The sequence below is a fragment of the Brassica oleracea genome, chromosome C6, assembly GCF_000695525.1.
Source record: "Brassica oleracea var. oleracea cultivar TO1000 chromosome C6, BOL, whole genome shotgun sequence".
Taxonomy (NCBI): domain Eukaryota; kingdom Viridiplantae; phylum Streptophyta; class Magnoliopsida; order Brassicales; family Brassicaceae; genus Brassica; species Brassica oleracea.
This window is the reverse complement of record NC_027753.1, coordinates 39,604,226-39,629,768: the sequence shown is the minus strand read 5'-3', so window position 1 is coordinate 39,629,768 and position 25,543 is coordinate 39,604,226. Positions and strand designations below refer to the sequence as shown.

Sequence of the window (25,543 nt, the reverse complement as noted above, 5' to 3'; positions counted from 1 at the left end):
TTGCATCTTAAGCACAACTAGATCATGACTATTATATAAACTAATAATTGAATGTTTTTCAATCAATTGAATGTTGTTTAGAGTTAAAAGAACTTTTAGTTGCCTAATGTTTATTTAATGTGGCTAAATTAACATTATTATAATTATTTTGTGTAATTTATCTTGAGCTTGCCAATGATTTACATGGAAAAGATCTCTATAGGAAAGTAAGGATCATATCAAAATATTTTAACTCAAATCAACCTCAAAACTAAACATCAAACTCAACATAAATAAAAAAACTTTTTTCTAATCAAATTTCAGATGAAAACGTAAGAAAAAAAATTCTAAAATAGACAAAGAAAAACAATTTTTAGGTCCTTGGTTTGTTGTTTTCAGCTAACAGTGAGCATATGATTTATTTCTTCCTACATTTCAGATTACCAATACTCATCATTTACATTAAATTACTTTGTTTATCTTATTTTTCCATCATAAATATGATCATGTTTTGTGCATTTGTTTTATCCTATAAATTGATATGAATATATATTTTTGTGATTATCATGACACTTTTGAAACAGTTCAAAAGGGTTATGCTGAGTTGACAATCCGCACAACTTTGACCGGAAAGGGTTGTGTCGAGTTGATAACCCACACAATTTTGATCCGGTTAACATTCAAGATGGATAACTCTTCTTCCATACAAGTAAGGTCGTAGGTTTGGTCAACTATGACATGGATGATGATTTGATCAATGATGTGACATAATATTTATTTTACGTGGTTTAACTAACATTATTATCATTATTTTGCGTAATTTATCTTGAGCTTGCCAATTATCTACATGAGAAAGTAACATCATATCAAAATATTAATTTAAATCAACCCCAAAACTAAACATCAAACTCAACATAAATATAAAAACTTTCTTAAATAAAATTGTAGATGAAAACGGTAAGAAAAAAAATTCTAAAATGGACAAAGAAAAAAACAATTTTTTAGCTTCTTGGTTTGTTATTTTCTGCTAATAGTGCATATGATTTATTTCTTCCTACATTAGAGATTACCAATACTCATCATTTACATTAGATTACTTTGTTTCACCTTATTTTTCCATGATAAATATGATAATATTTGTGCATTTGTTTTATCCTATTAAATTGAAATTAATAGATTTTTTATCATGATTCATATGGATTATATGGATTCTAATGATCTGAATATTTCTTGTTCTAGTGGAAAAAAACTTAATTTAGACACAAGATAATAGTATTTGAAAATTTGTTAAAAGGAGAATCAGACAAATTGACGGCATTTTTGGTATTTTTTCAGTCTCAGCCAATTATCCTAGAGACTGAAAGATTGTTCCGAATAGACAACCACAACAAGAATCAATGAACGCCTGAATTGACAAGCATGCAAAGCAGATTTAGAAATGCAGATCTAATTTTCAATACAAAAGAAAAGTTGTAGGGTGGATCCACTACGATCTTCACGCCAATCTCATCAACGACTAAGAATATTTAGGGTGGATGAAAACTCTTTAAGAGACTGACGGTAAGAAACCACCAAGAAGAATTTCTCGAGTTCGATGAAGCTATTACTTTTGCTCATTACTACTTTGAACGAAGAAGATCGACCACCTATAAATGCAATTTGGCGAAAAATGTGATTTTGTATTTTAAACCGGAATAAGTAATTTTAATTTCGTTTCTCATGTTTCTGATTTTCTTCCAATAGAAAATTTTAGATCTGTAGGTTTATTGGACGTCATGTCCAGATGGTTTTATCCCGTATATTTTCGGACTAAATGAGTTTTACCATATTTATACTATATCAATTTTGGACGTTGACCATAACAAAAGCTTTTTAGTTTGGATTGGGCTAGCTCATGATCATCGTACCCAATTGGCATCTTTAACCGCAACCCAAGCAAACGAGAAGAGAAGTTGGTCTGTAGTTTTTTTTTTGTGTGTAGACAGCGGTTGTTATGGTAATTAAGACGCAACTTATCAGTCAGCGAACTTAAAACATAATGATACAGAAGTGGGAGCTAGCTACTAGTGACTGGTAGTGCATATGCACATTACTCATAATTTCACATGCTCAATTGCTCATGACGCGTGATTCCCAATCTTGTCGGTGTATTGGTGTTTGTAACAGTAGATATGTTCATACAATATTCTGATTGTGATGGTTCAGTATCTGCATGTTGCATCCACTTGTGTTAGATATTTGTAACCACATCACTCGATAATAATGGCTCGCATAATCTCTTAAAAGCTTAACAATGATTTTATCTTCCTCCTTCATTCAAAAAAGCCAAGCTGAGGATACTCATAAATATATGAATTTTCTTTTCAATTTGACCTAAGAAATAAAATTATATATACACGAAATATTGCAGAAAAATATTAGTTGGCTATAGAAGGTAATTTTTAATTTCCATATATTGTAGTGGTATTTTTCTTTGTGGTTATCGTTAGTTGACCTAACTAAGAAGATAATACTAGATATTTAGTTAAATTAATCCATCTTACCTGTACTTCTTATAATCTATCTTATTAAAACTCAAGTACAAATTAAGTTTGTTTAAAAACATTTATAGCAATTTTTAAAAAAGTTTGTTTGGAAATATATATTATAGTTTAAAAAAAAATTGTTTGAAAACATGGATTGCAGTTTTAAAAAAAAGGTTTGTTTGTAAACATAAATTATAGTTTAAAAAAATAGGTTCGTTTGGAAACATAGATAACATTATATTAAGAGTAAAAAAAGTAATGGACTTATATTTTTTTTTACAGATTGGAAGTCCATTATATTATGAGAAACTATTTATCTGGTACCTAATCAGGTTCGATTCAGACTTTTTTGGGTTTCAGATTTTCAGAGTCAAAGATTTCAGTCTCATTCTAATATTTCTAAATTTCAGTTTAGGTTCGCTTCGGATTTTGCGGATTCCGTTTGAGTTCGGATAACCCATTTAAATTACTTTAAAAATTTTAAAATTTATTATATATTTATATACTATAAATTTCTCAAAAACTATAAACAAATAATATATTAAATATAAATTTGAATAGCATATGTCAGAATACCTAAACTTAACATATAAATTATTTTAGTTTAAATATTTGGATAGAGAATCAATAATTATTTTAAGTGTTTTGGTGTTTTAAGTATACTTTTAATATTTTATATATTTACTATTGTTTATTTGTATATATTTTCAAGTATTTAAACCAGCTTAAAAGTATCATATATATTCTAGATGTTTTTATATATATTAAATCTAAAAATAATTAATATATATAAGTATATAAATCTATTTCGGATACATTCGGGTACCCGGAATACTTCGGTTCGGGTCGGATTCGGTTTCGGTTCTCCAAAAACCAGAATTTTGAATAATTCGGATATTTAATCAATTTCGGCTTGGGTTTGGTACTACTTTTTCGGATCGAAATCGGTTCGGTTCTTCAGATTCGAGTATTTTGCCTAGCCCTTATATTATTGACATGAAAAACAAATAGAAACATATTTTGAAAAATACACCCGAGCGCGCGGATCAAAGTCTAGTTATTTGTTAAGTCAATAAAACTAACCATGTTTGTTTAGCTTAAATAACGAAGATAATTTATAAAATACTATATGGCCATGAATTTCTGTTGCACTTTGGTCTACAGTTGAGTCCATGGTTCACCCACCTTACCAAGTTAGGCCCCGTTACTTTTAAAACTAGTCAAAAAGCCTCCTAAACCCAACACTCTCCTCTATATTTACTAACGACTTTACCTTCCAAACTCTCACCAAAGTTTCTTGTCCTTCTTCTAACCACAGATCAAAAAACCAATCATCTTCGATCGCATGAGAATGGATTGGTTCTCATGGCTATCGAGAACAAATCTGGAAGATTCGCTCACATACGAGTACGGTCTCTCCTTCTCACACAACGAGCTCGAGTACGAAGACATTGCTTACTTCAACCACGAGTTTCTCCAGAGCATGGGTATCTCCATCGCCAAACACCGCCTCGAGATCCTCAAGCTCGCTCGGAGACATACTAAACCGTCTCGTTCTATTTCCAGAGTGCTGATCGCGATTAGGAAGACCGGGAAGTGCTTGTCCGAGTACGTCCGTGACATGATGAGACGTGAGGAATCGTCTCAGGCTCTCGTAGTTGTGAAAGGAAGATGGTCAAATAGGAACAAGAGCAACGGAAAGGAAGAGAGACTTCTTCTGACGAATGGGACTCCATGTAGGCTGGATAGCTTCTCCAGTTACACGGGTTTCGATCATTACAGTTCGAATGATGATGATGTTTATTGTGGGAAAAAATTACAAGAGGAGGAGGTTATTATAAAGTGGGATTCAATGTTCCAGAATCTGAAACCAACTTGAAACAATCAGATAAAAATAGTGGTTTTAAGGGTTCTTCCACCATGTTATTCAATGAGTTTCCAACTTTCTTGTCTTCCAAGTGTGTGTGTGTGTGTTTCTATGTTTGGTCGGAGTAGTTAGCTTTTGTAGACATTTTAATAACAGAGGAGTTAGTTCTGTGTTCATGTTACCAAACATTTCTCTACCTTTTAATAACAGAGGAGTTAGTCTACGTATGTGACACTCAAAACTTATCAATAGCAATATGACACAAACAATAAATAAACACAATCAACATGGTAAAAGAAGCTGTTACAAAGGGTGGTACTTCCAACCGGTTACATTTTTTCATACGGTTTAAGATTGGGATTTTGTATTGACGAAGATTAGAGATAAAAACTTGTCTGACCAATTGGTTGTTTTTGTCTTAGAAAAATGAGGAAGAGAAGGAAACTCTCAAACCATGATATGTCAATACATTAAAATAACTAAGTAGCAGTAAACAAGGGACCAAGAGAACGAAACGTCAAAACCATGAAACGGAGAAATTGCAATTCTCAACTGACTTGGACTAAGGTTGGACGAAAAGAGGAAGAGCAAACAAGTGGGGGAAGAAGAGCTTGACAGTGCTTTCCGGAATAGGGGGAAAGGTGTTGGAGTTTGAGAGCCTGTCCGAGATTAACAGATTGGATGTAGCCGGCTTGTCCAAACACAAAAGCCGTGTGTTGACTCGGAGGAGGAGCCGAGATGGATATATATGAGTCTAGTTCAAACACCACAGCAACTTTGTTTTCCTCATCAACAAAGAAGCTCCCACCCAAAAAAGCATCAAGCCTAAACAACGTTAAAGCAGTCGTTTCCACTCGCAAAAACTTGTTCCAGGACAAGTAGTCGGGCTCAACCGTGAGGGTAATCCAAATCTCAAAAAAGCTTGATGCAAAATCACCAAACAGGACCGCAAGCTGCTCATCTCTAACGTTTGAGAGGGTCACGCAGTCTTCATTGTAAGAGTGAAAAGGAAGAGGGAGGCGTGGTCCAAACCTCTCTTTGGTAAAATCAAAACAGAGCAAGAAATCTTTAACATCTGCGCAATTATTATATCTCTCATGAGCAAAAAAGTAGGTGTTTCCCTTGACAGACACGCCTCGCTGATGCTCATCTATCTGTATCTCCCACTTGGGCTTGGGCTTGGCCTCGAGGACTCTCCATGAATCAGAGCTAATTTCATAGATTTCGCTCCTGAAAACGTGTGTTGGTCCGGGGGCACTGTAATCATCCACAAACCTCAGGATTTTGTGGTCACGCTTCTTGTCTGAGTATCCGATGGAGTAAATGTCTCTTATGTTGAAGTTTTCTCCTAACCTCGGCCCGATCCACCTTGTTTGATACAGGTAAGGGTTCCACACCACCAGCTTCGAGTGGTCCATAGCCACGCATAACACCAACCCATCGCAGTGATATACCTCGGATATCTCCAACTGATTAAGCAAATCTACCTCCTTTACATCAACCAAATCTTCGCCGATATTGTACCTCAGAGAGTAGACCTTCGCATTCATCATCATGAACCCCAGAAACTCATGCGGCGCTGCTGCTGCTTTACCCATAACCCAGCTTTTGGTTATAGCCTCCCATGTTTTGCAAGTAGATCGAACCGCCGGAACCTTCGTCAGTATCTTCTCTCCAACCAATTTCTCCCCAAGATCGCTCATCCTCTTTTGAAATATTAGGGTTTTCCTCGAAATCTGTTTTCACCTTGGTCGTCTATTATTATATCTATATATATATATATATATAAATCACTATAATTTGCTTATTATTTTGGCCGCAATTTAAAAAAATATTAGGGTTTTCCTCTCTCTCTATGTTGTGTGTGTTGTGTGTCCTATATTTATACAAACTCCCGTAGCTTGCTACGCACGGACCAAATCTCTTATATTTTTTTAATAATCATATTGTCATAAATTTAAATTTAAATAATTCCTAATTTAAACTGTTTTACAGAATATCTGATGCTGTTTTTAAACTAGATTATTATTATTTCCCAAATATTCTATGAACCTGGATAACAGTGGAACATAATACTAGAGGTGGTTGTTAAATGAACGATTGAAACGCCTTATCCTAAGCTAGAAAATGTACCAGAGGTTCTTATTAAGTGGGATTCTATGTTTCAGAATCTCAAACCTACTTGAAATCAGATAGATTATGTATGATGACTTTTAGGGTTCTTACACCAAAGTTATTTGATGTGTATTATTTACTTTGGGCTTTCTTGTTTCCCAATTTTTTTGTTTGTTCGGGGTATTAGCTTTTTTTTTTGTAGACATTGATATAATAGAGGACTTAGCTTTGTGTTCATGTAACCAACATTCCTCTACCTTCTTTGTGTTTAGTCTGCATGTTTGTTATGACAAGATCTGTTTTCCGAGTGTTAAGTTTTCAGTTCTTGATTCCTCAAAATTGTTTGATCCGGTTCTTGGCATGACATTCTTTTTTTGATTTGGAATTGTTTAGTAACCTGTCTTGACTCTTGACAAGTAAGGAAAAGATTCAGAAAACATGATCTTTATTACCTCTCTTGTTTTTTTCAAAAATTGTGGCGATCAAGAATCATGATACAAAACATCAAACAAATACAAACAAGATTACAGCAAATATTACAATGGTAAAAGAAGCCAATTACAAAAAAAAGGTTATTCCAACCGGTTCTGTGGCCGGTTGAGTCACCCATCACAGCTGAATAACAAAAGTTTTACAAATTTTAGGATACACACCTCAAAAAAACATGCCGCAAGATACAATAGGAACTTTATACGATGAAAAATAGACATAGCATATCTATGACTGTATCATCTCTTGCTCTCAACAGTCTTTCTTGCAATTCCCATGGAAATATCAGTGACCATTTGACTGCGGATGCAACCGGAAAGAGCCAGAAGCATAGAGAGCTTGATAAACCGGCCTAATTCTCAGTGTCAAAATAACAGAGAGCAGAGTGCCAAGTCCACAAAGACCGGCTAGAACCAAGAACGTTACCCTGTAGCAATCAGGACCAATGCAGGTAGAACTCCCTTGCTTAGTCGCTTCCCTGTCGTATATATGTCCTGCCATAAGTGCCGAGAAAATGGCCGCACCGGTCGGGTTGCCCAAGAGTATGAAGTTGAAGTTGATTCCAAAATTCTTAAGACCAAAGAGCTCGGAGATGGTGGAGATTGACAAGTACTGAAACCCCATGCCTATCCCTACAAGAGCTGTCGCTACGTAGATAGTACCGTCGATGGCCATGGAGAAGAGGAGGAACGTGAACATCATAACCAGCTGCGCGGCTCCCATCCATAGCGTTCTTGGAAGGGCCTTTGACCTGACAAAGTGCTCAGAGATGGCACCTGAAGCAAGACGGCCACAGAAGTTGAAGAAGCTAAAGAGGCAGAGGAGTATCGTTGTGCCTTTAATACCAAAAGCAAAACCGATCTGAGCCAAGTTGTTTGAGACGGTAATGCCTGAACCCATGCCGAGGAAGTAAGCAAACCAAAGAAGCCAGAAATCTGCTTTGGCGAAGACTTGGCGAACCTTGAAGTCCTCTCCTCTCCTTGGCTTCCTCTTCTTCTTAACCGCACCTTCTCCTTCAGCCAGAAGTATCTCCATCTCCGAGGCACCGTCTCCATCTCCCTCTCCTTCGAAGAGAGTGCCCATGTTTGAAGCTGATGTAGAAGGTATCAGCAACGGTTCTTTCTCACCTTCCTCTTTGGCTAGATTGTCCGGAAGAGATCTCTTGGAACGGAATAGCGTCATCTTGATGGGGATAGCAAGAGGAGCCATCAAGAACAAGACCGTGCCAGCCAGAAGAACATATTTGAGGATGCTAGGCAGTGTAAACACCTCATTAAGCACAGTGGTCATAACAAGATAAGCAGCGAGAAGGATACTAGAGCCGAGGAGAAAAGCGAAATATACAGGCTCAGAAGGGTCATTGTCGGTCGCAGGAACACAGGGGCGGACGAAGTACATGAGAGATAAGCATAAAAGGGGAACTCCAACCATAAGAAAGAAGAGCAGATTGGTAGCTGAGTGGTGAAGCAAGACGCTGAATATCACAGTGAAAGCTGCACCACTGAGACCAATATAGCCTTTGATGAGTCCAGCAACTGGGCCTCGGCTCATAGGAAAGTTCCTCATATTGGTCACAAGAGATGCTGTGCCGAACCATGAGCTACTATTGGTGCCGAAAAACAGAGCAATGAATAGCTGTCAACAACATTACCAAACCAAAGATACTAATCATGTGAGTTCAATGATCAAATAAACAATAAATACTCCAGGTTAATTAAAAAAAAAACAGTGGCATTAATAGGCCTTTGACTAAAAAAAAGTACACTTGACTAACAAAAAATGTTGAGTTCGATGTAACATTCTCCCGAAATCTCAGGACCGGCCTTATAGCATATGATTCAAATGAAAAAATAAAGAGAAGGGTGTGGTTGTTTGTTACCAGCCAGAAAGGCAAGCCATGGATGATTTGGTTGACGGAGCTCCAAAGAACGCTGTAACCGAGGAAACAAGAGGTGGATCCGATGAGAAGCATCGCCCATGGAGGAAGCTTGTTACTCACGTAGCCTGGAAGCAGTCCCAAGTTTTCACCCAGATCACAAGCGACTCCGAGGATCGTGATCTGTTGCTGGTTAAACCCCAGAACCGATTTAAGAGCGGCGGAGTACAGCGGGAACGTCGAACTGGTTCCAGCAGCTATCTGAACCCAAGCGGCTGCAGCTAACCCCACCCACGGTGGTCGGCTTCCTGTTTTCTCCACTAGAGTCGGCATCTCTCTCCGACCGATCACTGTCTCTTCTTAGATTTGCACTAATGCACTTTTAAAAAAAAGTAACATGCACCAGCACAACTCTTTAAAGCCGAGTTTGGTGTGTGTCTTCATTCTAGGCTCTCTCTCTCTCTATATATATATAAATAAATTAACTAATTCTTATCTTCGGTCATCAGCAATGACTCAATTAAATTATTTAACTAACAAATAAGTATGTGTTGTATATATTCTATTTTTTTAACAAATGTCATTATTCAAATGAAAAATAAAACAAATGTCATTATTCCGTTGTGGAAAAAAAACAAATATCATTATTCTTGAGAGGTTTCTACAGTACTTTCCAAACTAATCTTGTTAAAATATTTTTTTTAGTAATTAACTGCAGGTGGGTCGACAATTTACTGCCTATTTTTATTAATTGTTCCAAGACTTATTTATACGAATATACTCCGGGAAACGTAGGATATTTTGCTTAGTCTGATTTTATTTGAGTATACTAATACATAAAAGCAAAACGGAATATTTTGTTGTCATGTGAAGGTTTTGTGCTCAACACGTGAGATCATCTGAGTATGATTCGTCCAGCGTTGATCGAGGCATGACTTTGGCTTTGTTCTTAACGATCCCATCTCTCAATCACTTTATTAATCTCAATTTTTATATTTTAATTAATTATGTACTTTTTAGAACATTCAATTAATTATGTATATTATATGCTTAGTTATATAAGTATTTCCCCGGATGAAGATTTACACAGCATTTCTTGTCTTTTTTTTTTTTTTTTTTTTTTTTTTTTTTTTTTTTTTTTGTCACGGGCGGTCTCCGGAATCCCAGAGGACTCGAACCCAGATGCCTTGGGATCCAGTTCACTCTAGTGTTACCACTAGGCTATTCTGTCCCGGCTGCATTTCTTGTCTTTAATTAACAGAAGCAATGCATAGAGTCAAAAACAGACAGATCAAAGAGGATACGCACAAATCTCACCTGATCAATTACGATGAGAAAAGGATATTAATTTGATAATTCAAATGACAAAAACAAGTCGATCTGCACCGGCCTTGATCCTTGACTTACATATAGAAATCAAACACGTATTAGTGTACACTCGTCGGACCATATGTTAGGTGTTGCTTGTCACTCGTAGTTACTAGTACATTTAATCTGTGGCTAGCCGACGACATCTCAGTGTCAAAGTCATTAAATGGCTTGATTTATTCAAAACCTACCAATCTCTCGACCATAGATGGTTCAGCATATGTTGGTAGATTTATTACACAAATGTTCCTGGATTCTAAAAGGACAACTGATTAATATTGAGTGAGTATATAAGAAGAGATTACACGAATTCGTTTCTAAACTGTTTCTCTTTTGTAACAAATCATTAATGTTTTCAACCAAAAACAACAAAAAACATAAATAACAGTGATCCTCTCACTCATTCAATGAATGGTCCTGTCTGCGATGATTAAATCTTATTCATCTGGACCATAGACTTCTTGGTGTGAGACCGGTGACGTCTTTCTCTAACGAAAATCATCCAAAAGATGAGCGAGAACATGACTGCACCAGAGAGTGACGCGAGTCCTGCGTAGATCCACTGGCTGGTGATGGTGAGTCCAGGGCAGTTCTTGGTGGTTATGTCTCTGAAGGTGTCTCGAACGAAGGAGCAATCAGCAATACTAGCCAAGAACGGGCTGTAATGGTCTAACGTGAACGCCACGTTGATCGCACCCATCATCTGGTCGTATGAAGCTTGAGTTAACCTTCCCTGTGTAATGCAGATCCCTTCTGCGTTCACTTGGCACACAAAGCCTTTGTATATCTATTTACCCAAGAAAATACATATTAACAATATTTAAGTACAGTTTATGGTCTAATAAAATTATTTTACTCTTGTAATTCTACTATACATATGACATAATAAGCATCATGTATACCATTTATTTATGCTTTAAAAGAAAAGGTTGATCATATGTATTGTGTACCTGAGAAGCATTAGCGAGGAGGATTTCGTTAGGAGCACAAGGACGTGGATTACGATGTTCATCGAGCGGGTTACAGAGCAAAGGAACGAGCGGACCAGACTGGTTATGGTAGAAAGGGACGTTAGGTGGGAACTCATGGTTACTGACATTGACAGTGTACGCATTGGTCATGTCAACGGCCGTAGAAGTCATCGTCTTGGTTATATCCAATGTGTCTCCAATGGTTTTAGCGTCTAAACATGGAAGAAGCTGGCTCAAGGCCGACTCTGCCGCTGGATCATGCACCCATTGGTCCATAGCCGTACATGTGTCCGCAACCACACTGTTTTAGGTAACATCTTTAGTTTAATCAAATAAAACAAAATCAAACTTGAGTTAAATGAAGTGATGATGATTAATGTCATTACTTGTGGAAGACGAGGAAGACTGCGCTTAGGAGGATCGTTGCTGTGACGAGAATCCAACCCAAGATTACTAACCTGAGGATTAAACATTAATTGTAACCATTTAATTTGGTTATGATAGAATATATTATATCGACTGTATAGAGAATTCTATGACTCACAGGTAGACAAGAACTCTTAGTCCACAGAAGGAAAACACTGTAAAGAATCATAAACATGTTATGGAGGCAAATGCATAGAAACAGATTGAAAGTTAGAACGTAATAATTTTACTACTTACAGAGTCCAAGGAATGCGATTGCGAGCATAACACCAGCAATCACGTTTAACACTAATCTCCTGAAGAAACATTATAAAGTCCAATAATCAAACAGAGGTTCTACTTATAACTTGTGACGCAAGTCATTTATGTAACTAATGCTTACACAGGGTTTAGTACTCCGGTGAGATAACCGATTGTCTGGTTAGCGACACGGTCAGGGTAAGTGATGTTAGACATCTTGATCATGTTGTTGAAATGATCAATGTTACCTCTAAACTGAGGAGGAAAGAGGTTGTGTCCATCGAGCTGAATGTCTTTGGCAGATTGAATAGAGTCCCACAAGCTCGTTAGCTTACCCAAAACTTTAGTTGCTTGATTCACAATATACATAAACGTCTTCTCCACGCTACCGTAGAACTCTTTTTGCCCTGTGTACAACATCGTAGACCCAATCCTGAAGACAAAAAACATCGTTTCGAATTTTTTAGTCAAGAACTAAAAAAATAATTAATTAAATGGTTTGAAGATGTATATATTAAGTGAAGGAAGAGGAAGTTTACACGGCGGCGACGGTGAAGAGGAGGAGGAAGATGAGAGAAAGAGTGTAGCAGACGCGAGAGTAGCCGTAGTGCCGGCGGCCGCAACCGCAGCAACAGCAACAGAGGCATGAGCAGATGAGGAAGAGTCCGAGAAACACGAACCACACGATTGCTATTACTATGAACGGAACAGCGGAAAATCCAACAGACTGAAAGAGAACATTACACACACGTTTTAGTTATATCAATTACTCTTTGAGTTGTCCTGAAACTAGCCTAGTGGTCTAAACGCACCTTTAGATACCAACCAACATATAACATTTTAACATGCAGTTTGCTACAGCCTCATATTTTTTTATCTATTTTTTTTTATTTTGTACTTTTGGCTAGATACCATCCCTTATTACATGATTTAACACAGAACCTAAATGCATAGCCTTAACGCAGCTAAGTTGAGCATAGAACAAAACTAATGGATGTTCCTAATTCCTAAAAAGACATGCATTGGTTTGAATATAACGTGGGGGACTCACGGCGATGTAATGAGAATTGGTAACGTTCCAACCATCGGTATATATATTGAAATTGTTGAGAGGATCAGGCCGCCGTGTCCTCTCCGCCGCTAGCACCAATGTCCCATTTGCTCCTTCCAGAATTTGCCTCCTCATCAATCCTTCAAAATGAATTAAATATATAAAACTTCTATCAGATTTTTTTAGTTTTTAATAGAAAACATCAAAACATAAAAAGAGAGAATATGATGAAGAACCTTGAAATGAGGTTGAGGAGGGATGATGATGACAAGAAGAAGAAACTCCATGAGAGAAAGAAACCAAACAGGAAGAGACCAGGATCGCAACGCCTATAAGAAGAAGACGCCGGCGATCATGAAACGTCGGCGTTGGGCTACAAAGCATTATCCTCTCTCCCTCTTTTTGTTTGGATTGTTTGGTTACGTTTCAATCTCTAGAAAAGGGTTTATGTATCTATATATCAAGAACCTTTTAAATGTCTCCAGGAAATCGAGGAGAAAGAAGATGAAACGAATAGCTTATTATTTATGATCTCCCTTATTTAGGAATTTATGTTTCCATAATTTTCTCCATCCTTGTTATTCTTTTTCCCTATATTAATTGTTACTCGTTAAGGTCTCATTGGCTGTGCTCTACAATATTCGCTCAAAATGAAAAATCTCACGCGGTTCGCCTTCCCCAGATATCCATTAGTTTGCTATAGGAAAGAATCTGATGAATTAATGTACCCCTGTAAACTAATTACACAATCAATTAAATTTTGAAAATGATGCAACATACAGTAATTAGTAAATCGTTTATTTTACACAATCGTTTTTGAAACGGAAAACTGCATTAAGATTGACTTCATGATTTTATGTTTACATGAAGATAAAAATCATATCGTTTCCATATCCTTACCAAAAAAAATCACCTCACCAAATACAACAAAGGCAACTACACTTCAAAATGAATATACTACATTATACTAAATCTCGACCAAGAGGTTTACTTGCTTAAGACTCATGCTCTCACGGTTTCTTCACTCACCCACTTGATCCACCCCTCTTTCAAGCTTCCAAGAGAATCAATGATCACAAGTGAAACCAGATTCCTCGATCAAATAAATGCAAATGTAGTCAACTGTGATTACCTTTGGGCGATTTCTTCAACCGCAGGAAGCTTCTTGATACCAAAGATCGCTTCATTGACATGTTTGTCCGTTTTGAACAAATAACCAAACAATAGTTTCTTCAACGGACTTTTCTATTATCTACAAACTAGCGTTTCTTCTAGTGACGTGTCTACCAACTCAGGCCTTCTCCTCGGAGACAGCCCTCTTTCAACCATTTCATCTTCATACTCCTTAGCCATTTCCAACATCCCTTTCTGAATCAAAGCGTCAATCATAGCGTTATAAGCAGCCGAATCAGGAGTATCCCCAGACTCCTTCATCGTCTTCCACACATGCAAAACCGGCTGAAGAAACCCCCATCTCTCAAACTTCCTCATAAGCATCACATAAGTATCCATCCTCGGCCTAACCCCACTCCTTATCATCCTACCAAACAGACTCAGGATCTCTCTCGGTTTCTCCATACGGGCAAAGAAACACATATAAGTAATCGAATCCGGCTGACAACCTCTCTTAGGCATCTCGTTAAGCATCCCATACGCATCCTTCACCCTCCCTTCTTCACACAAAAGCTTAATAACCGTGTTATGCGTCGCGACGTTAGGCTCACAGCCTCTCTCCTTCATCTCCTTAAACACTCTAACACCAAAGTCAACGCCTTCCGATGCTCCAATGGCGCGAATAACAGTGTTGTACGCAACAACATCGAGCTTGATCCTCTTCCTCTTCATCTCCTTGTACAAGTTCACAGCTTTCCAAGGCTTCCCACTCTTACACATTATATCCATGTAAATAGAATACGAAAACAGATCCTTCACAACACCTTCCTTATCCATCTTCTCCCAATACTCCTTGCACTTCCCCCACCATCCCAGCTTCGACCACCCGCGAAGAATCAAGTTATGAATCTTAGTAGTGTTACTACTCACACCAACCACACTCTTCCCGAAACAGAGCTCCTCTGCTTCAACCACATGCTTATGCTCGCAAAGCGCATCCACGAGATTACAAAAAGACGTCTCGTCTCTCAAATTGAAATCATCTAACCTATCGTAAGTATCTATAGCCTCCTGAACAAGATGAGCCGTGACGTAACGCTTGAATATTATTCGGAAAGTGACGTGATTGGGAATCGAACCGGGGTTCTCCTTCATCCGGTTAACCAAAGACCAGGAAGCATCGAACTCGAAGTACTTACCGAGAACATCGATCATGCGGTTGAACGTCTCGGTGGTGTGTTCGAATCCGGATTCCTTCTCGACCCAGTTGAAAAACTCCAACGCCTTTTGCCAGTCGTTGCTGTAGCATGTGATCGCTTCGCATACTGTTCTCTGATCGTAGCTGGACTCTTCCACCTGACATCGGAGCTTCTCGTCGGAAACGGGTTTTGCAGATAGAAGACGAACGGAGGGTGAAGAAACGATTCGAAGTCGATCGAATCGCCGGAGATGTCTCGACAAGAGCATTTCTCTCCCGCCGCTCTATGCAGCGTTCAAAATTAGGGTTAGTTTGTCCGGGATATTTTTTTGACCAGTTTCTCCAGATGGGATCCGATTACCCGTATTCGATTGGGTATGTCCGCAGACCCGATTACCTATTGGACTTTTAGTTTCTGCTGGTTTGCAGGCCCACATTCCTAAATTGGGCTGGTTTGTAGGCCCACATATGACCCACTTCTTTGGGAATATTGGCTTTCATCACAAATATGAAGAAGTGTGGGATCGATTTGAATGAAAAATACAAAAGCAAGGACTGATAATTGCAAAGACCTAACTAAAAGTCTTCGAGTGTCTGTCTCATATCACTCACTCACTGTCTGGACCCCGACTAGTTTCAAAATATCCGAAACGACGACCCTGAGGAATCCTTGTTTTATCACCTGAAATGGCGGCGGCTCTGCAGGCGAATATCCGACCGGTCAAGTTTACGGCTACGTTAAGAGCTCTAACCAAACAATCGCCGGCACCCTTTAGGGTAAGATGCTGCGCTGTTAATTCCGCTGGGAAAAAGCGATACAACATCACTCTCCTTCCCGGAGACGGCATCGGTCCGGAGGTTATCTCCATCGCTAAAAATGTGCTTCAGCAAGCTGGATCCTTGGAAGGTTTATCTCATTGGGGATTAGATATAAGATTCGTGGGCTTAGGATTTATTTTGATAAACTTGGTCACTTGATTGCGTCTGTGTTGTTAATCAGGAGTGGAGTTTAGCTTTAGGGAGATGCCTGTAGGAGGAGCTGCTTTGGATTTGGTTGGAGTGCCTTTGCCTGAGGACACCATCTCCGCTGCTAAAGATTCAGATGCTGTGCTTCTTGGAGCCATCGGAGGGTATGTTTTCCTCTATTCTCCCACTAACGTTGGCTCTACTCTTTTTTTTTTTTTTGTTTATGTCTTGATTGGAAAATACAATGTTGGTGGTGTGAATTCAGGTACAAATGGGATAAGAATGAAAAACATCTGAAGCCTGAGACTGGTTTACTTCAACTTCGGGCCGCTCTTAAAGTCTTTGCTAATCTCAGACCTGCTACTGTTCTTCCACAGGTTACCCTTCTTCTTCTTCTTCTTAATATCAGGAGTTCTTGGTAGCCTGTAGTTTTGTTACCTGTGTGGAACTTAAATTTATATCTTTCAGTTAGTTGATGCCTCGACCTTGAAAAAAGAGGTTGCTGAAGGTGTTGATCTACTGGTTGTAAGGGAGCTTACTGGAGGTCTATTTCCATTACTTGATTTATTGAGACTAATCTTTAATCCTTGTATTTCTCTTTCCCTATCTTTATAATGTGTTATGATCTCTAATGGGAACAGGTATATACTTTGGAGAGCCAAGGGGCATTAAGACTAATGAAAATGGTGAGGAAGTTGGGTTTAATACCGAGGTCTATGCTGCTCACGAGATTGATAGAATTGCTCGTGTTGCCTTCGAGACTGCTCGTAAGCGACGTGGCAAGTTGTGTTCTGTCGACAAAGCTAATGTCTTGGATGTATGCTTCCTCCCTCTCCTATTTTCTTAACACACAACACATCATCTAATGCAATTTTCTCTCTTATTTAGTCCTCAATTTTATGGAGGAGACGAGTAACAGCATTAGCCGCTGACTATCCAGATGTGGAGCTGTCACATATGTATGTCGACAATGCTGCCATGCAGCTTGTTCGTGACCCCAAACAGGTATACTTATATTTGCTTAGCTACTCAATGCCTTAATGTGGGAACTGTGTAAATCCTTACAATGGTTTGATCGTTTCTTAAAATGCAGTTTGACACAATTGTCACAAACAATGTTTTTGGTGATATATTATCCGATGAAGCCTCAATGATTACAGGAAGCATCGGCATGCTTCCCTCTGCTAGTCTCAGTGATTCGGTATAATATGAATTAATCTCATCTTTGAGTGTGCAGCAGTATATATGATCCACGTCTGAACAAAAAAAAAATCGTGATGTATATAACAGGGACCTGGACTCTTTGAACCTATACATGGTTCTGCACCTGATATTGCTGGAGAGGTACTAACTCTCTATTCTTCAAACAAACAAACCTTTTCTTCCCCAATATCAAAGCTACTACTGTGCCAAAAGAATGTAGAGCAAACTTTTCTTTGAATTTTGCAGGATAAAGCAAACCCGTTGGCAACCATTCTCAGCGCTGCAATGCTTCTGAAATACGGGCTTGGAGAAGAAAAGGCAGCTAAGAGGATCGAAGACGCGGTGTTGGGTGCTCTGAACAAAGGGTTTAGAACACGAGACATCTACTCCAATGGAACCGTACTTTTCTTGAACCATTCTTATTACAATGTTTCCTGTTCTATCATAGTTTGAAAAGCGAGCAGGCAAATAGTAAACAATACTTATGTTCATCTTTTTGAATGGTGTTTAATCAGAAACTGGTGGGGTGCAAGGAGATGGGAGAGGAGGTTCTGAAGTCAGTGGACTCCCAAGCTCATGCTTCTGTTTAATCATTTGTATAACTTTGAAGAGAGATTTTTTTTCCAACAATAAGTGTTTGTACGCAAAGAGAGTAAGTATCAGTTTCATCAGCCACAATGTCTGTGATAGTATGTTTATTAACGGGACGTATTCGATCACATTGAAAGCTTTTTCTTTGAAGTTAATGCCGTGTAAGAGTAGATTTTTCAAGCAGGTAATAGTACAACACTTGAGCTTAATCAAGAAAAGTAAAGATATTTAAAAAGACACATCAATGTCGATACACATTTTGTTTGTTCTTGTACTCAAAGCTCAACCTTCAACCAAGGGCAGTTAAATTTTGGAACATAATCTCAACGGCACGTTCGATCTCCTCTTCCGATATAATCAACGGTGGAACAATCCTGACGACATTCCCTTTCCCTGCAGTCAAGATCAGAAGACCTGAATCACGGCAAGCATCCACCAGTGGACTCGCTGGCACATCAAGCTCCACTCCAATGATCAGCCCTTCTCCTCTCACTTCCTTCACGTGCGAGTTCCCTCCTAGTTTCTTCACCAACAGTTCCTTAAAGTATAAACCTTTGCCCGAGACACTGGCCAAGAAAGAGGGTTTGGATACTTTATCAACAACAGCGATGGCTGCACTGCACACAAGAGGGTTCCCTGCGAACGTGCTTCCATGATCTCCATACTTGATGGTCTCAGCAACCTTTTCAGTCACAAGCACCGCTCCAATTGGTAACCCACCGGCTAAAGGCTTTGCAACTGTCATTATGTCAGGCGTTACACCGAATGCTTCATACGCCCATAGGTTACCGGTTCGCCCCAAACCACACTGAACCTCATCAAAGACGAGAAGAGATCCTGAAGCATCACAAGCTGAGCGAAGAGACTGGAGAAACTCTTTTGTAGCAGAGTAAACCCCGCCTTCTCCTTGGATAGGCTCCACAAACACTGCAGCTATTTTACCCGAGCTGATAAGATCAGTGGCGGCTTGAACGTTACCGTACTCCAAGAACGTGACGCCAGGCATGATGGGTTCGAAAGGAGTTCTGTACTGTTCTTTGCTCGTCAAGGCGAGAGCTCCTAAGGTTCTACCGTGGAAACTATTCGTAAAGGCTATGAAGCCTGTGGCGACATCTTTGTCTTGAGGATGGGTGAATCTCTGGAACTTTCTAGAAAACTTGATGGCTGCTTCGTTGGCTTCTGTTCCAGAGTTACAGAAGAATACACGGTCTGCGAATGAACTTGCCACAAGTCGTTTAGCTAATTCAATCTGCAGACAAGTTTTAATACATTTCAGAAATACATGAGCTTGAAAGTAACCATAATCAAAAAGGCCATGGCTTTAATCACATAGAGAGGATCAAATCAGCTAAAGTTCCAATCTTTGGCCAAATCATTTTCAGACACTGAGATTATACCTGAGGAATGGTGTAATAGACATTGCTGACGTGGGCAAGAACAGCAGCTTGGTCGGTGACAGCTTGGAGCCAATCAGGATCTCCATGGCCCAGAGCATTCACAGCGATTCCAGACGCACAATCCAGATACTCTTTCCCTTCCGCGTCCATCAATTTACAACCTTTCCCACTCGAGAGCACCACTGGAGCACGCGCGTACGTGCCCACGAGGACTCTCGCCTCCTCTTCAATCACCTTCTGGCTCACGCTCGCTTTCACCGAAACCTGCGCCTGCTCGCTCACGATCCGGCCATTGAATCCGATTCGGGTTCTGATGGGTCGATCAAATCGACGGCGTAGGAGGCTAATCTCCAACGACGGCGCCCGCGGGAGGGTGATTTGGCCAAGCGACGCCATATCGTGTGTTTTTTTCTTTTCGCTTTTGGTCGGAGGAGGAAAAGAAAGAGTCGTTAAAAGACAGTGAAGCCTGGAACTATAGTTAACTCTAGGGCTTTGAGCTTTAAAACCAGCAAGTGGTAATAACCCCATACTTCTTCATAATTACAATTTAGGACTGATAGTTGTAATTTAACACTCCAAACCTGGAGACTGTAGAGAGAAACATCATTTAGCATTTAATATAATCCATTAATCAAATTACAAGTTAATAAAACGTTTTGGAAGTTACATATTGATACATTGCAGTATATCTTAACAAACATAATAAGAAAAGTGTATATCTATGTAGATCATGTGATGTGAGAGATAAGAATCACTTGGCAGAGCAAACAAAAAAACATACTAACGGCTAGAGAAGAAGAAGATATGTCAAGATACATAAACTCGAAACACTCTCCCCCCTTGAGGCCTAATCTTCTACTACGGCCCCGGGAAATGGCCAACGGATGAGGAAGGATATACAGGGGCAATCTATCTTTCTTCATATTGTAACTGTTAAAAAGAGGTTTGTGGAAGGTGTGGTAAAGTTATTTGGGTGTGATGGGAAAAACAAAAGAATAATATTATTGCTTATGGCTCGTCGTTCAGGAAATAACTTCAGGGCTTGTTTCGGTATCTAGTGGCATGTTTAGGTCAGGGAGCAAGAAGAAGGAACCTTGTTCCAAGGCACGTTTGCAGGACAAGCCAGATTGTGATTCAGCCTGTATACATATGAATATGATCTAACTTGATTAGTTACATGTTGATAATGTCTAGAGAGCAAGGAAACAAACAAAAAATGGTGATTGTCTAGAGAGAGACAAAGATAGGCTCACCTTCATCTTCTTAAGAGCATTGTTTCTTGCTCTTTGCTGTTCCACCAAATCACGCATACTTGCTAATTCCTGATTCGAGAAAAAAAGAATAACCAATTCTAAGATTAGCACACACACCTAATACATAGAGACATAAGAAGCGGGCCAAAAGAAGGTTTGTACATTTTTCAGGGCTTTACTTTCCTTCTGGAGCATGACTTCCTCATCTTTAAGCTCACCCAAAGTCTGTACACAACAATATTAGAGAAATCAGTCAATATGTAATGATATCTATCTAGAATTAGAAAGATAAGATTCATTAGTACAGTAGTGCCAGTAAATAGAGAGACATGCTTTTCGGTTTTTACCTTTTTCTTCCTTGATCTCTTAAACAGAGTTGTTGTTATTGTTATTGCACTCGTTTGAAAAACCTGGACAACCAACCAAACCCAAAATTCGGATTATGGATTACGACTTACGACAACACCAGATAAAGGCAGCTCAAAAATCAAATATTCAATTAACTATCACACCAAAATTACACCATAAAAACAATTAAGTTTTGTTTATAAGTATATAAAGAAACCACACACCTACCATTCAAGACCACACACCTACCATTCAAAGACCACACACATTAGAGGCACCATAAGGTGGAAATAAACGAATCAACTCTAGTTACCATTTAAACTTCTAAAGTGAATACAGAATCTTTTTTGGTCAACAACTTATAATACCCTCAAAAAAAAAAAAAAAAAAGATATTATTTATTTTTTAAAATAGTATCACGTGAGTGGATCGTGACTAATGAGAGACGCGTATGGTCGTCACGTTCACACGTCATGCTTAACTAAATGGTACTGTCTTCAATATAAACTTGGCGGACGAATCACAAGAACAACAATCACTTGTAACTTTGATCGCTGGCAGTGTGTCCATACTTGGTTACTATCTGATAACAACCCTCCCCACTAAACCCTACCACACACGCATCTAATCCACTCATGCCAATAGGTAGTTTCGGACTCATTAGAATGGTAAGGAATGAATGTATTTTTTTTATTCTACTCGTTAGCACTTGAAGTCTGCATCGGTGACTTTTACCGCAAACACCTCCCATGCTTTGAGGGCTTTCTGGTCCTTCCACAAAAGCAGAAAGAGAGATGACTGGGATTCATCAAAAAAGTAAGGAAACGTGACTCTTTGTTTGCAAAAAAGCAGAGATCACCGAATATTATCAGTTTTTAAACTCAAATCGAGAAGTGTTTCCAAGAAGACAACTAAATCTAACGAGAAAGATGGGTTTAGTTTCTTGGAAAAGAAAGAAAGAAGCTAAAGTTTGAGTCCACAGTGGGGATATTTGGGTCAACAAAAAGTCGGTGTACCTACATGATGATCAAAGAGTAAGCCCAATGGATCCTAAAAGACGAAAATACACACAAGTGAACAACTAAAAAGTCTGGTCGTGCGTAAAGCCAAGGGACTAATTGGTAATAGACCAGCCCAAACAACAAGGAAACTCTTAATAATTACGTGAAGAGAAAAAACGCAGAAAAGAAAACCACTAAAACGCCGCTTCACGAGGGATTATATTATATTCGTGACAGACGCAAACGAAACAGTTCATACGACTCTACGGCCACCACCACGGAGTTTTTAAATCGAGAAAACCAAATAAAAGATCGGACAAACCTTAGATCCAAAGGTCTCAGAGGGTTTTACGGCGACGCTGGACTCCTCAAGGCCGTCCACAGTGGTAGCACCACCACCACCGCTCCAGGTTAAAGGGCTGGTAGGGCTAGCTCGCGGTTGGTCACCTTTTTTCGATCTCCGTTGACGCACACTCCATTTCAGCTTGACAGGAGATGGTGGGGGTTTCGAGTGGCGGAGCTGAAGCAGCGCGTCGGCTACCAGAGAATCGTCAGACATGGCCACTCGAGTCCAGTTTTCGGCGGACAACATAGTCGGAATCGTCAACAGCTTTGGAGAGAGATGGTGGCGAAAAAGTAGGAAGGAAGCAGCTCTGTGGCAAATTTAATGGGTGGATTTTTTTGTTATATAATAATACTACTTAGAACTATATTTTTATATTTCTCTTTTTCTTGATAAGTGTGGGACCCGCTTTAAGTACATGCGTGGCATAGACCATTTGTAGCAAGGTTCTTATTCTTCGTGTGTTTGAACTGTAGTAGTAGGAGTAGGGATCGAATGAATGAATGAATGACTGATATGAGAGAGAGCACTTGGATTCTATCATTACATTTTTTGTCAGCACGGTAGAGAAATTACAGTATAAAACAAACATTATCTTATCATTTACTGTACTTCATAATTCATTCATATACTAGAGGCTTGAAATTCATCTCTAATCCTTTTTTCAATGAAACCATTTCAGTCTCACTATATTTAAATCTGAATGACATGTTATATCTGAAAGAACATGTACTACAACATGTTATCCTGTTGATATTGTAATCTAATTTAATGTACAAAAAAACCTGACATAGCTAGTAAAAAAACCAGACCTAGCTAATAAAAAATCTTCCAAAGTCAGTAGCTATGATGATGGGTTAGATTTGACATTTACTTTTACCGAAAGTTTCCTCCTAACCCGGTTTAAAAAATCACGTGGCCAATTTCGGTTTGTAGATAACCGGACTGAGTTCATCATTTTTCATCTCTCTCCATCATCAACGACTACACTACACACTTAAAACCCTAAGGAAAGCATTTCAGAGCCGTCAGAGATCAGTTTCAATGGCGTTTCATCTCGCCAGACGCAAACAAAGGCTCCATTCTAACCCATACCTGATTCATCTCTTCTCAACCTCCTCCTCCTCCGCATCTCCTCAAGACGGGAACGAATCTGGCGAACAACAACCTTCTCAGTCACCGTCGGATTTCAAAATCTCTTCCTACTTCAGTGGCATCAAAAGCAGCTTGAAACAGCAACCCCAGCATCAGGCTCAAGACGGGAGGAGACAATTAGCCGGATTCGATCCCAAAGCTCCCTCCTTTTCCGGTTCCGGCGGAGATTTTCAGGATGTCAGGAGGAATCTCAACGAGTTCCGACGCAGAGCAGCAGCTCCTCCGGCGAGGGATTTGCAGGATCTGTACAAGCAGAACGTGCTATCAAAGTCGGGAGATTTGGGGGCTGGTAAGGTCGAAGGTTCGCCTTTTGAAAACTTAAAGAAAAACTTGAGGCAGATGAGGCCACAAGAGACCAGATGGTCAAACCTATCAAGCCTCCAGAGCATTATGAAGGCAAAAGACAGTGGTAATGTCCGTTCAAACGTGTTCGGTGGGGGAGAGGGGTTGCCCATTTCAGTGTTCGGGGAGGAGATAGAGGAAAGGAAGAAGATGGGAGATGATTCAGAGGAGATGAAGTCGGAGTTTATCAAGAGCTACAACACTAAAGAACTGGGGGAGATTCTAAGACAGTACAGACCAGAGGGGAAGAGAGAAGAAGGTTGGTTCTCGTTGCAGGAGCTGAACCAGAGGCTTGTTAAGCTGAGAGAGGTGGAAGAGGCAGCAGCGCAGGGAGCGAGGAAGGGGATTGCCTTCGATGATCTGAGGTCTGAGATTCAACAAGCTAGAAAATCACAAGCCTGTACGTTCACAAACTCTCTCTTACTTCCCCCTCTGTGACAGTGTTTTAGACTTTAGCTGTTAGAATGTTTAGATTTAAGTTCCTTTCAAGTAATAGGATTGGAGAATTCTTATGTTGATTATGATAAAACCTCTCTATCTCGTACTTGGTGAACTACTGTGAATATAACAGCTAAAGTGATGCTATACTGGTCCATCTCTTACTTGTGAACTACTATGTGACAACAAAAGAAGCTTGTGGCTTGATGTCGTTGCTTAGTTCTTGGTTTTGGTTTTGGTTTGTTGCTCATTGATTGTGATTTTAAAATGAAGGTTAATTTGCTTGCAGTTCAGAACTTGGATTTTTTCAGCGTTTTAAATGGTACCCCAAAGTATTTGCTTGAGCCTCCGAAAGATGAGCTAGTTCAAACTGTAAGTCTTCCTTTTCTTCTTAGTTCTTGAATCTTTAAGCTTTTTTTTTTTTTACAGAATGTTATGACATTGACTATGTTATGCATGCGCAAAAACAATCGCAGTATTTCCACCCGGATAACATGTCATCTGCGGAGAAGATGAAAATCGAGCTTGCAAAGGTCAGAGAAGAGTTCAAGATGTCGGAATCTGATTGTGGTTCTGCACGTGTTCAAGGTATATTGAATCCTTCTAAATGAGTTTCGATCAATGTTTGCATTAAGTTATCAGAGACGATTTTACATTCACAAGGCTAACCTAATCGGTTGATCAGATGTCATTTCCTGTGTCACATTATTGTTTAGTAATCTCTATTTTTTTCTTCTTCTTTGTAGTGGCACAACTGACTACTAAGATCAAGCATCTGTCCTCTGTTCTACATAAAAAGGTAAGCTTTTAATCATCTTTTGTTCTCTTCTGAAGCTTCTACTGGCAGTTTTTATAGTGTAACGTAATCAATCGCGTATCCTATGTAACGTAATCTAGGACAAACATTCGAAGAAGGGACTGATAGCAATGGTGCATAGACGGAAGAAACTGCTCAAGTATATGAGACGAACGGACTGGGATTCTTACTGCCTTTCACTGTCAAAGCTCGGACTTCGTGACAACCCAGATTACAAGTTTTAAACTTCTTGATGCAAGTGACACAATGAATCGTGACCTCACAGTAAAACACTCTTTTTGTTCTTTCATTTTGTCAAAAGAGATAATGTGGGTCTCTCTTGTCCATCATTTTGGCAGAGGAAAGTTGTTCTACTACAGTTAATGTTGCATGCTGTTTAGGCAAAGAGTCTAACATTGTGGGAAGTTTGATAATAAAGTTAAAATTTGATAACATTGTGGGAACTTTATTGTCTTCCACTTCAAACTTGCT

The 25,543-nt window shown here is 39.1% G+C and overlaps 9 protein-coding genes across 9 annotated transcripts; 3 read left to right on the top strand and 6 right to left on the bottom strand.

The window, feature by feature from the left end:
* Window positions 1-3,765: 3,765 nt before the first annotated feature.
* Window positions 3,766-4,563, top strand: LOC106299245. Its single transcript, XM_013735364.1, has one exon. It carries the CDS (start codon window positions 3,850-3,852, stop codon window positions 4,381-4,383), a length of 534 nt encoding a protein of 177 aa, XP_013590818.1. The 5' UTR covers window positions 3,766-3,849; the 3' UTR covers window positions 4,384-4,563.
* A 356-nt stretch (window positions 4,564-4,919) lies between these two features.
* Window positions 4,920-6,147, bottom strand: LOC106298190 (F-box/kelch-repeat protein At1g24800-like). The gene has a single exon (XM_013734266.1). The coding sequence runs from the start codon at window positions 6,072-6,074 to the stop codon at window positions 4,920-4,922; it is 1,155 nt and encodes a 384-aa protein (XP_013589720.1). The 5' UTR covers window positions 6,075-6,147.
* An 828-nt stretch (window positions 6,148-6,975) lies between these two features.
* Window positions 6,976-9,288, bottom strand: LOC106297008 (protein NUCLEAR FUSION DEFECTIVE 4). The gene is made up of 2 exons (XM_013733281.1): window positions 8,855-9,288; window positions 6,976-8,610 (listed from the first exon to the last, which is right to left on the bottom strand). Exons 1-2 carry the CDS (start codon window positions 9,182-9,184, stop codon window positions 7,261-7,263), a joined length of 1,680 nt encoding a protein of 559 aa, XP_013588735.1. The 5' UTR covers window positions 9,185-9,288; the 3' UTR covers window positions 6,976-7,260.
* Window positions 9,289-10,519: 1,231 nt separating this feature from the next.
* Window positions 10,520-13,453, bottom strand: LOC106299243. Its single transcript, XM_013735362.1, has 9 exons — window positions 13,144-13,453; window positions 12,908-13,047; window positions 12,396-12,583; window positions 11,999-12,289; window positions 11,854-11,912; window positions 11,735-11,771; window positions 11,577-11,648; window positions 11,170-11,491; window positions 10,520-11,006 (listed from the first exon to the last, which is right to left on the bottom strand). Exons 1-9 carry the CDS (start codon window positions 13,289-13,291, stop codon window positions 10,650-10,652), a joined length of 1,614 nt encoding a protein of 537 aa, XP_013590816.1. The 5' UTR covers window positions 13,292-13,453; the 3' UTR covers window positions 10,520-10,649.
* A 267-nt stretch (window positions 13,454-13,720) lies between these two features.
* LOC106296580 (pentatricopeptide repeat-containing protein At1g80550, mitochondrial) lies at window positions 13,721-15,523 on the bottom strand. Its single transcript, XM_013732740.1, has 2 exons — window positions 14,040-15,523; window positions 13,721-13,961 (listed from the first exon to the last, which is right to left on the bottom strand). Exon 1 carries the CDS (start codon window positions 15,485-15,487, stop codon window positions 14,156-14,158), a length of 1,332 nt encoding a protein of 443 aa, XP_013588194.1. The 5' UTR covers window positions 15,488-15,523; the 3' UTR covers window positions 13,721-13,961; window positions 14,040-14,155.
* A 295-nt stretch (window positions 15,524-15,818) lies between these two features.
* Window positions 15,819-18,133, top strand: LOC106299777 (3-isopropylmalate dehydrogenase, chloroplastic-like). The gene is made up of 10 exons (XM_013735794.1): window positions 15,819-16,125; window positions 16,219-16,348; window positions 16,450-16,561; window positions 16,653-16,728; window positions 16,826-17,001; window positions 17,073-17,189; window positions 17,278-17,385; window positions 17,475-17,528; window positions 17,634-17,786; window positions 17,903-18,133. Exons 1-10 carry the CDS (start codon window positions 15,906-15,908, stop codon window positions 17,975-17,977), a joined length of 1,221 nt encoding a protein of 406 aa, XP_013591248.1. The 5' UTR covers window positions 15,819-15,905; the 3' UTR covers window positions 17,978-18,133.
* LOC106299775 (acetylornithine aminotransferase, chloroplastic/mitochondrial) lies at window positions 18,104-19,860 on the bottom strand. The gene is made up of 2 exons (XM_013735792.1): window positions 19,376-19,860; window positions 18,104-19,227 (listed from the first exon to the last, which is right to left on the bottom strand). The coding sequence occupies exons 1-2, from the start codon at window positions 19,769-19,771 to the stop codon at window positions 18,268-18,270; spliced, it is 1,356 nt and encodes a 451-aa protein (XP_013591246.1). The 5' UTR covers window positions 19,772-19,860; the 3' UTR covers window positions 18,104-18,267.
* Window positions 19,861-19,966: 106 nt separating this feature from the next.
* LOC106299778 lies at window positions 19,967-22,843 on the bottom strand. Its single transcript, XM_013735796.1, has 5 exons — window positions 22,300-22,843; window positions 20,976-21,038; window positions 20,791-20,853; window positions 20,629-20,697; window positions 19,967-20,514 (listed from the first exon to the last, which is right to left on the bottom strand). Exons 1-5 carry the CDS (start codon window positions 22,567-22,569, stop codon window positions 20,398-20,400), a joined length of 582 nt encoding a protein of 193 aa, XP_013591250.1. The 5' UTR covers window positions 22,570-22,843; the 3' UTR covers window positions 19,967-20,397.
* A 440-nt stretch (window positions 22,844-23,283) lies between these two features.
* On the top strand, window positions 23,284-25,506 carry LOC106299776 (probable 37S ribosomal protein S28, mitochondrial). The gene is made up of 5 exons (XM_013735793.1): window positions 23,284-24,217; window positions 24,545-24,627; window positions 24,732-24,843; window positions 25,002-25,054; window positions 25,153-25,506. The coding sequence occupies exons 1-5, from the start codon at window positions 23,365-23,367 to the stop codon at window positions 25,294-25,296; spliced, it is 1,245 nt and encodes a 414-aa protein (XP_013591247.1). The 5' UTR covers window positions 23,284-23,364; the 3' UTR covers window positions 25,297-25,506.
* Window positions 25,507-25,543: the final 37 nt, after the last annotated feature.

Excerpts from the sequence above, each read along its gene's own strand:
- LOC106299245 (XM_013735364.1), top strand. The coding sequence starts at position 3,850 with ATGAGAATGGATTGGTTCTCATGGCTATCGAGAACAAATCTGGAAGAT.
- LOC106298190 (XM_013734266.1), bottom strand. The coding sequence starts at position 6,074 with ATGAGCGATCTTGGGGAGAAATTGGTTGGAGAGAAGATACTGACGAAG.
- LOC106297008 (XM_013733281.1), bottom strand. The coding sequence starts at position 9,184 with ATGCCGACTCTAGTGGAGAAAACAGGAAGCCGACCACCGTGGGTGGGG. Across the intron at positions 8,611-8,854 it reads ATGGCTTGCCTTTCTGGCTG|CTATTCATTGCTCTGTTTTT; the intron begins GTAACAAACAAC and ends TGTTGTTGACAG.
- LOC106299243 (XM_013735362.1), bottom strand. The coding sequence starts at position 13,291 with ATGCTTTGTAGCCCAACGCCGACGTTTCATGATCGCCGGCGTCTTCTT. Across the intron at positions 11,913-11,998 it reads ACCGGAGTACTAAACCCTGT|GAGATTAGTGTTAAACGTGA; the intron begins GTAAGCATTAGT and ends ATGTTTCTTCAG. Across the intron at positions 11,772-11,853 it reads AATCGCATTCCTTGGACTCT|TGTTTTCCTTCTGTGGACTA; the intron begins GTAAGTAGTAAA and ends GATTCTTTACAG.
- LOC106296580 (XM_013732740.1), bottom strand. The coding sequence starts at position 15,487 with ATGCTCTTGTCGAGACATCTCCGGCGATTCGATCGACTTCGAATCGTT.
- LOC106299777 (XM_013735794.1), top strand. The coding sequence starts at position 15,906 with ATGGCGGCGGCTCTGCAGGCGAATATCCGACCGGTCAAGTTTACGGCT. Across the intron at positions 16,126-16,218 it reads GCAAGCTGGATCCTTGGAAG|GAGTGGAGTTTAGCTTTAGG; the intron begins GTTTATCTCATT and ends GTTGTTAATCAG. Across the intron at positions 16,562-16,652 it reads CTGCTACTGTTCTTCCACAG|TTAGTTGATGCCTCGACCTT; the intron begins GTTACCCTTCTT and ends TATATCTTTCAG.
- LOC106299775 (XM_013735792.1), bottom strand. The coding sequence starts at position 19,771 with ATGGCGTCGCTTGGCCAAATCACCCTCCCGCGGGCGCCGTCGTTGGAG. Across the intron at positions 19,228-19,375 it reads TCTATTACACCATTCCTCAG|ATTGAATTAGCTAAACGACT; the intron begins GTATAATCTCAG and ends ACTTGTCTGCAG.
- LOC106299778 (XM_013735796.1), bottom strand. The coding sequence starts at position 22,569 with ATGTTGTCCGCCGAAAACTGGACTCGAGTGGCCATGTCTGACGATTCT. Across the intron at positions 21,039-22,299 it reads CTGAGACCTTTGGATCTAAG|GTTTTTCAAACGAGTGCAAT; the intron begins GTTTGTCCGATC and ends TTGGTTGTCCAG. Across the intron at positions 20,515-20,628 it reads ATGCTCTTAAGAAGATGAAG|GCTGAATCACAATCTGGCTT; the intron begins GTGAGCCTATCT and ends ATATGTATACAG.
- LOC106299776 (XM_013735793.1), top strand. The coding sequence starts at position 23,365 with ATGGCGTTTCATCTCGCCAGACGCAAACAAAGGCTCCATTCTAACCCA. Across the intron at positions 24,844-25,001 it reads TGGTTCTGCACGTGTTCAAG|TGGCACAACTGACTACTAAG; the intron begins GTATATTGAATC and ends TCTTCTTTGTAG. Across the intron at positions 25,055-25,152 it reads CCTCTGTTCTACATAAAAAG|GACAAACATTCGAAGAAGGG; the intron begins GTAAGCTTTTAA and ends AACGTAATCTAG.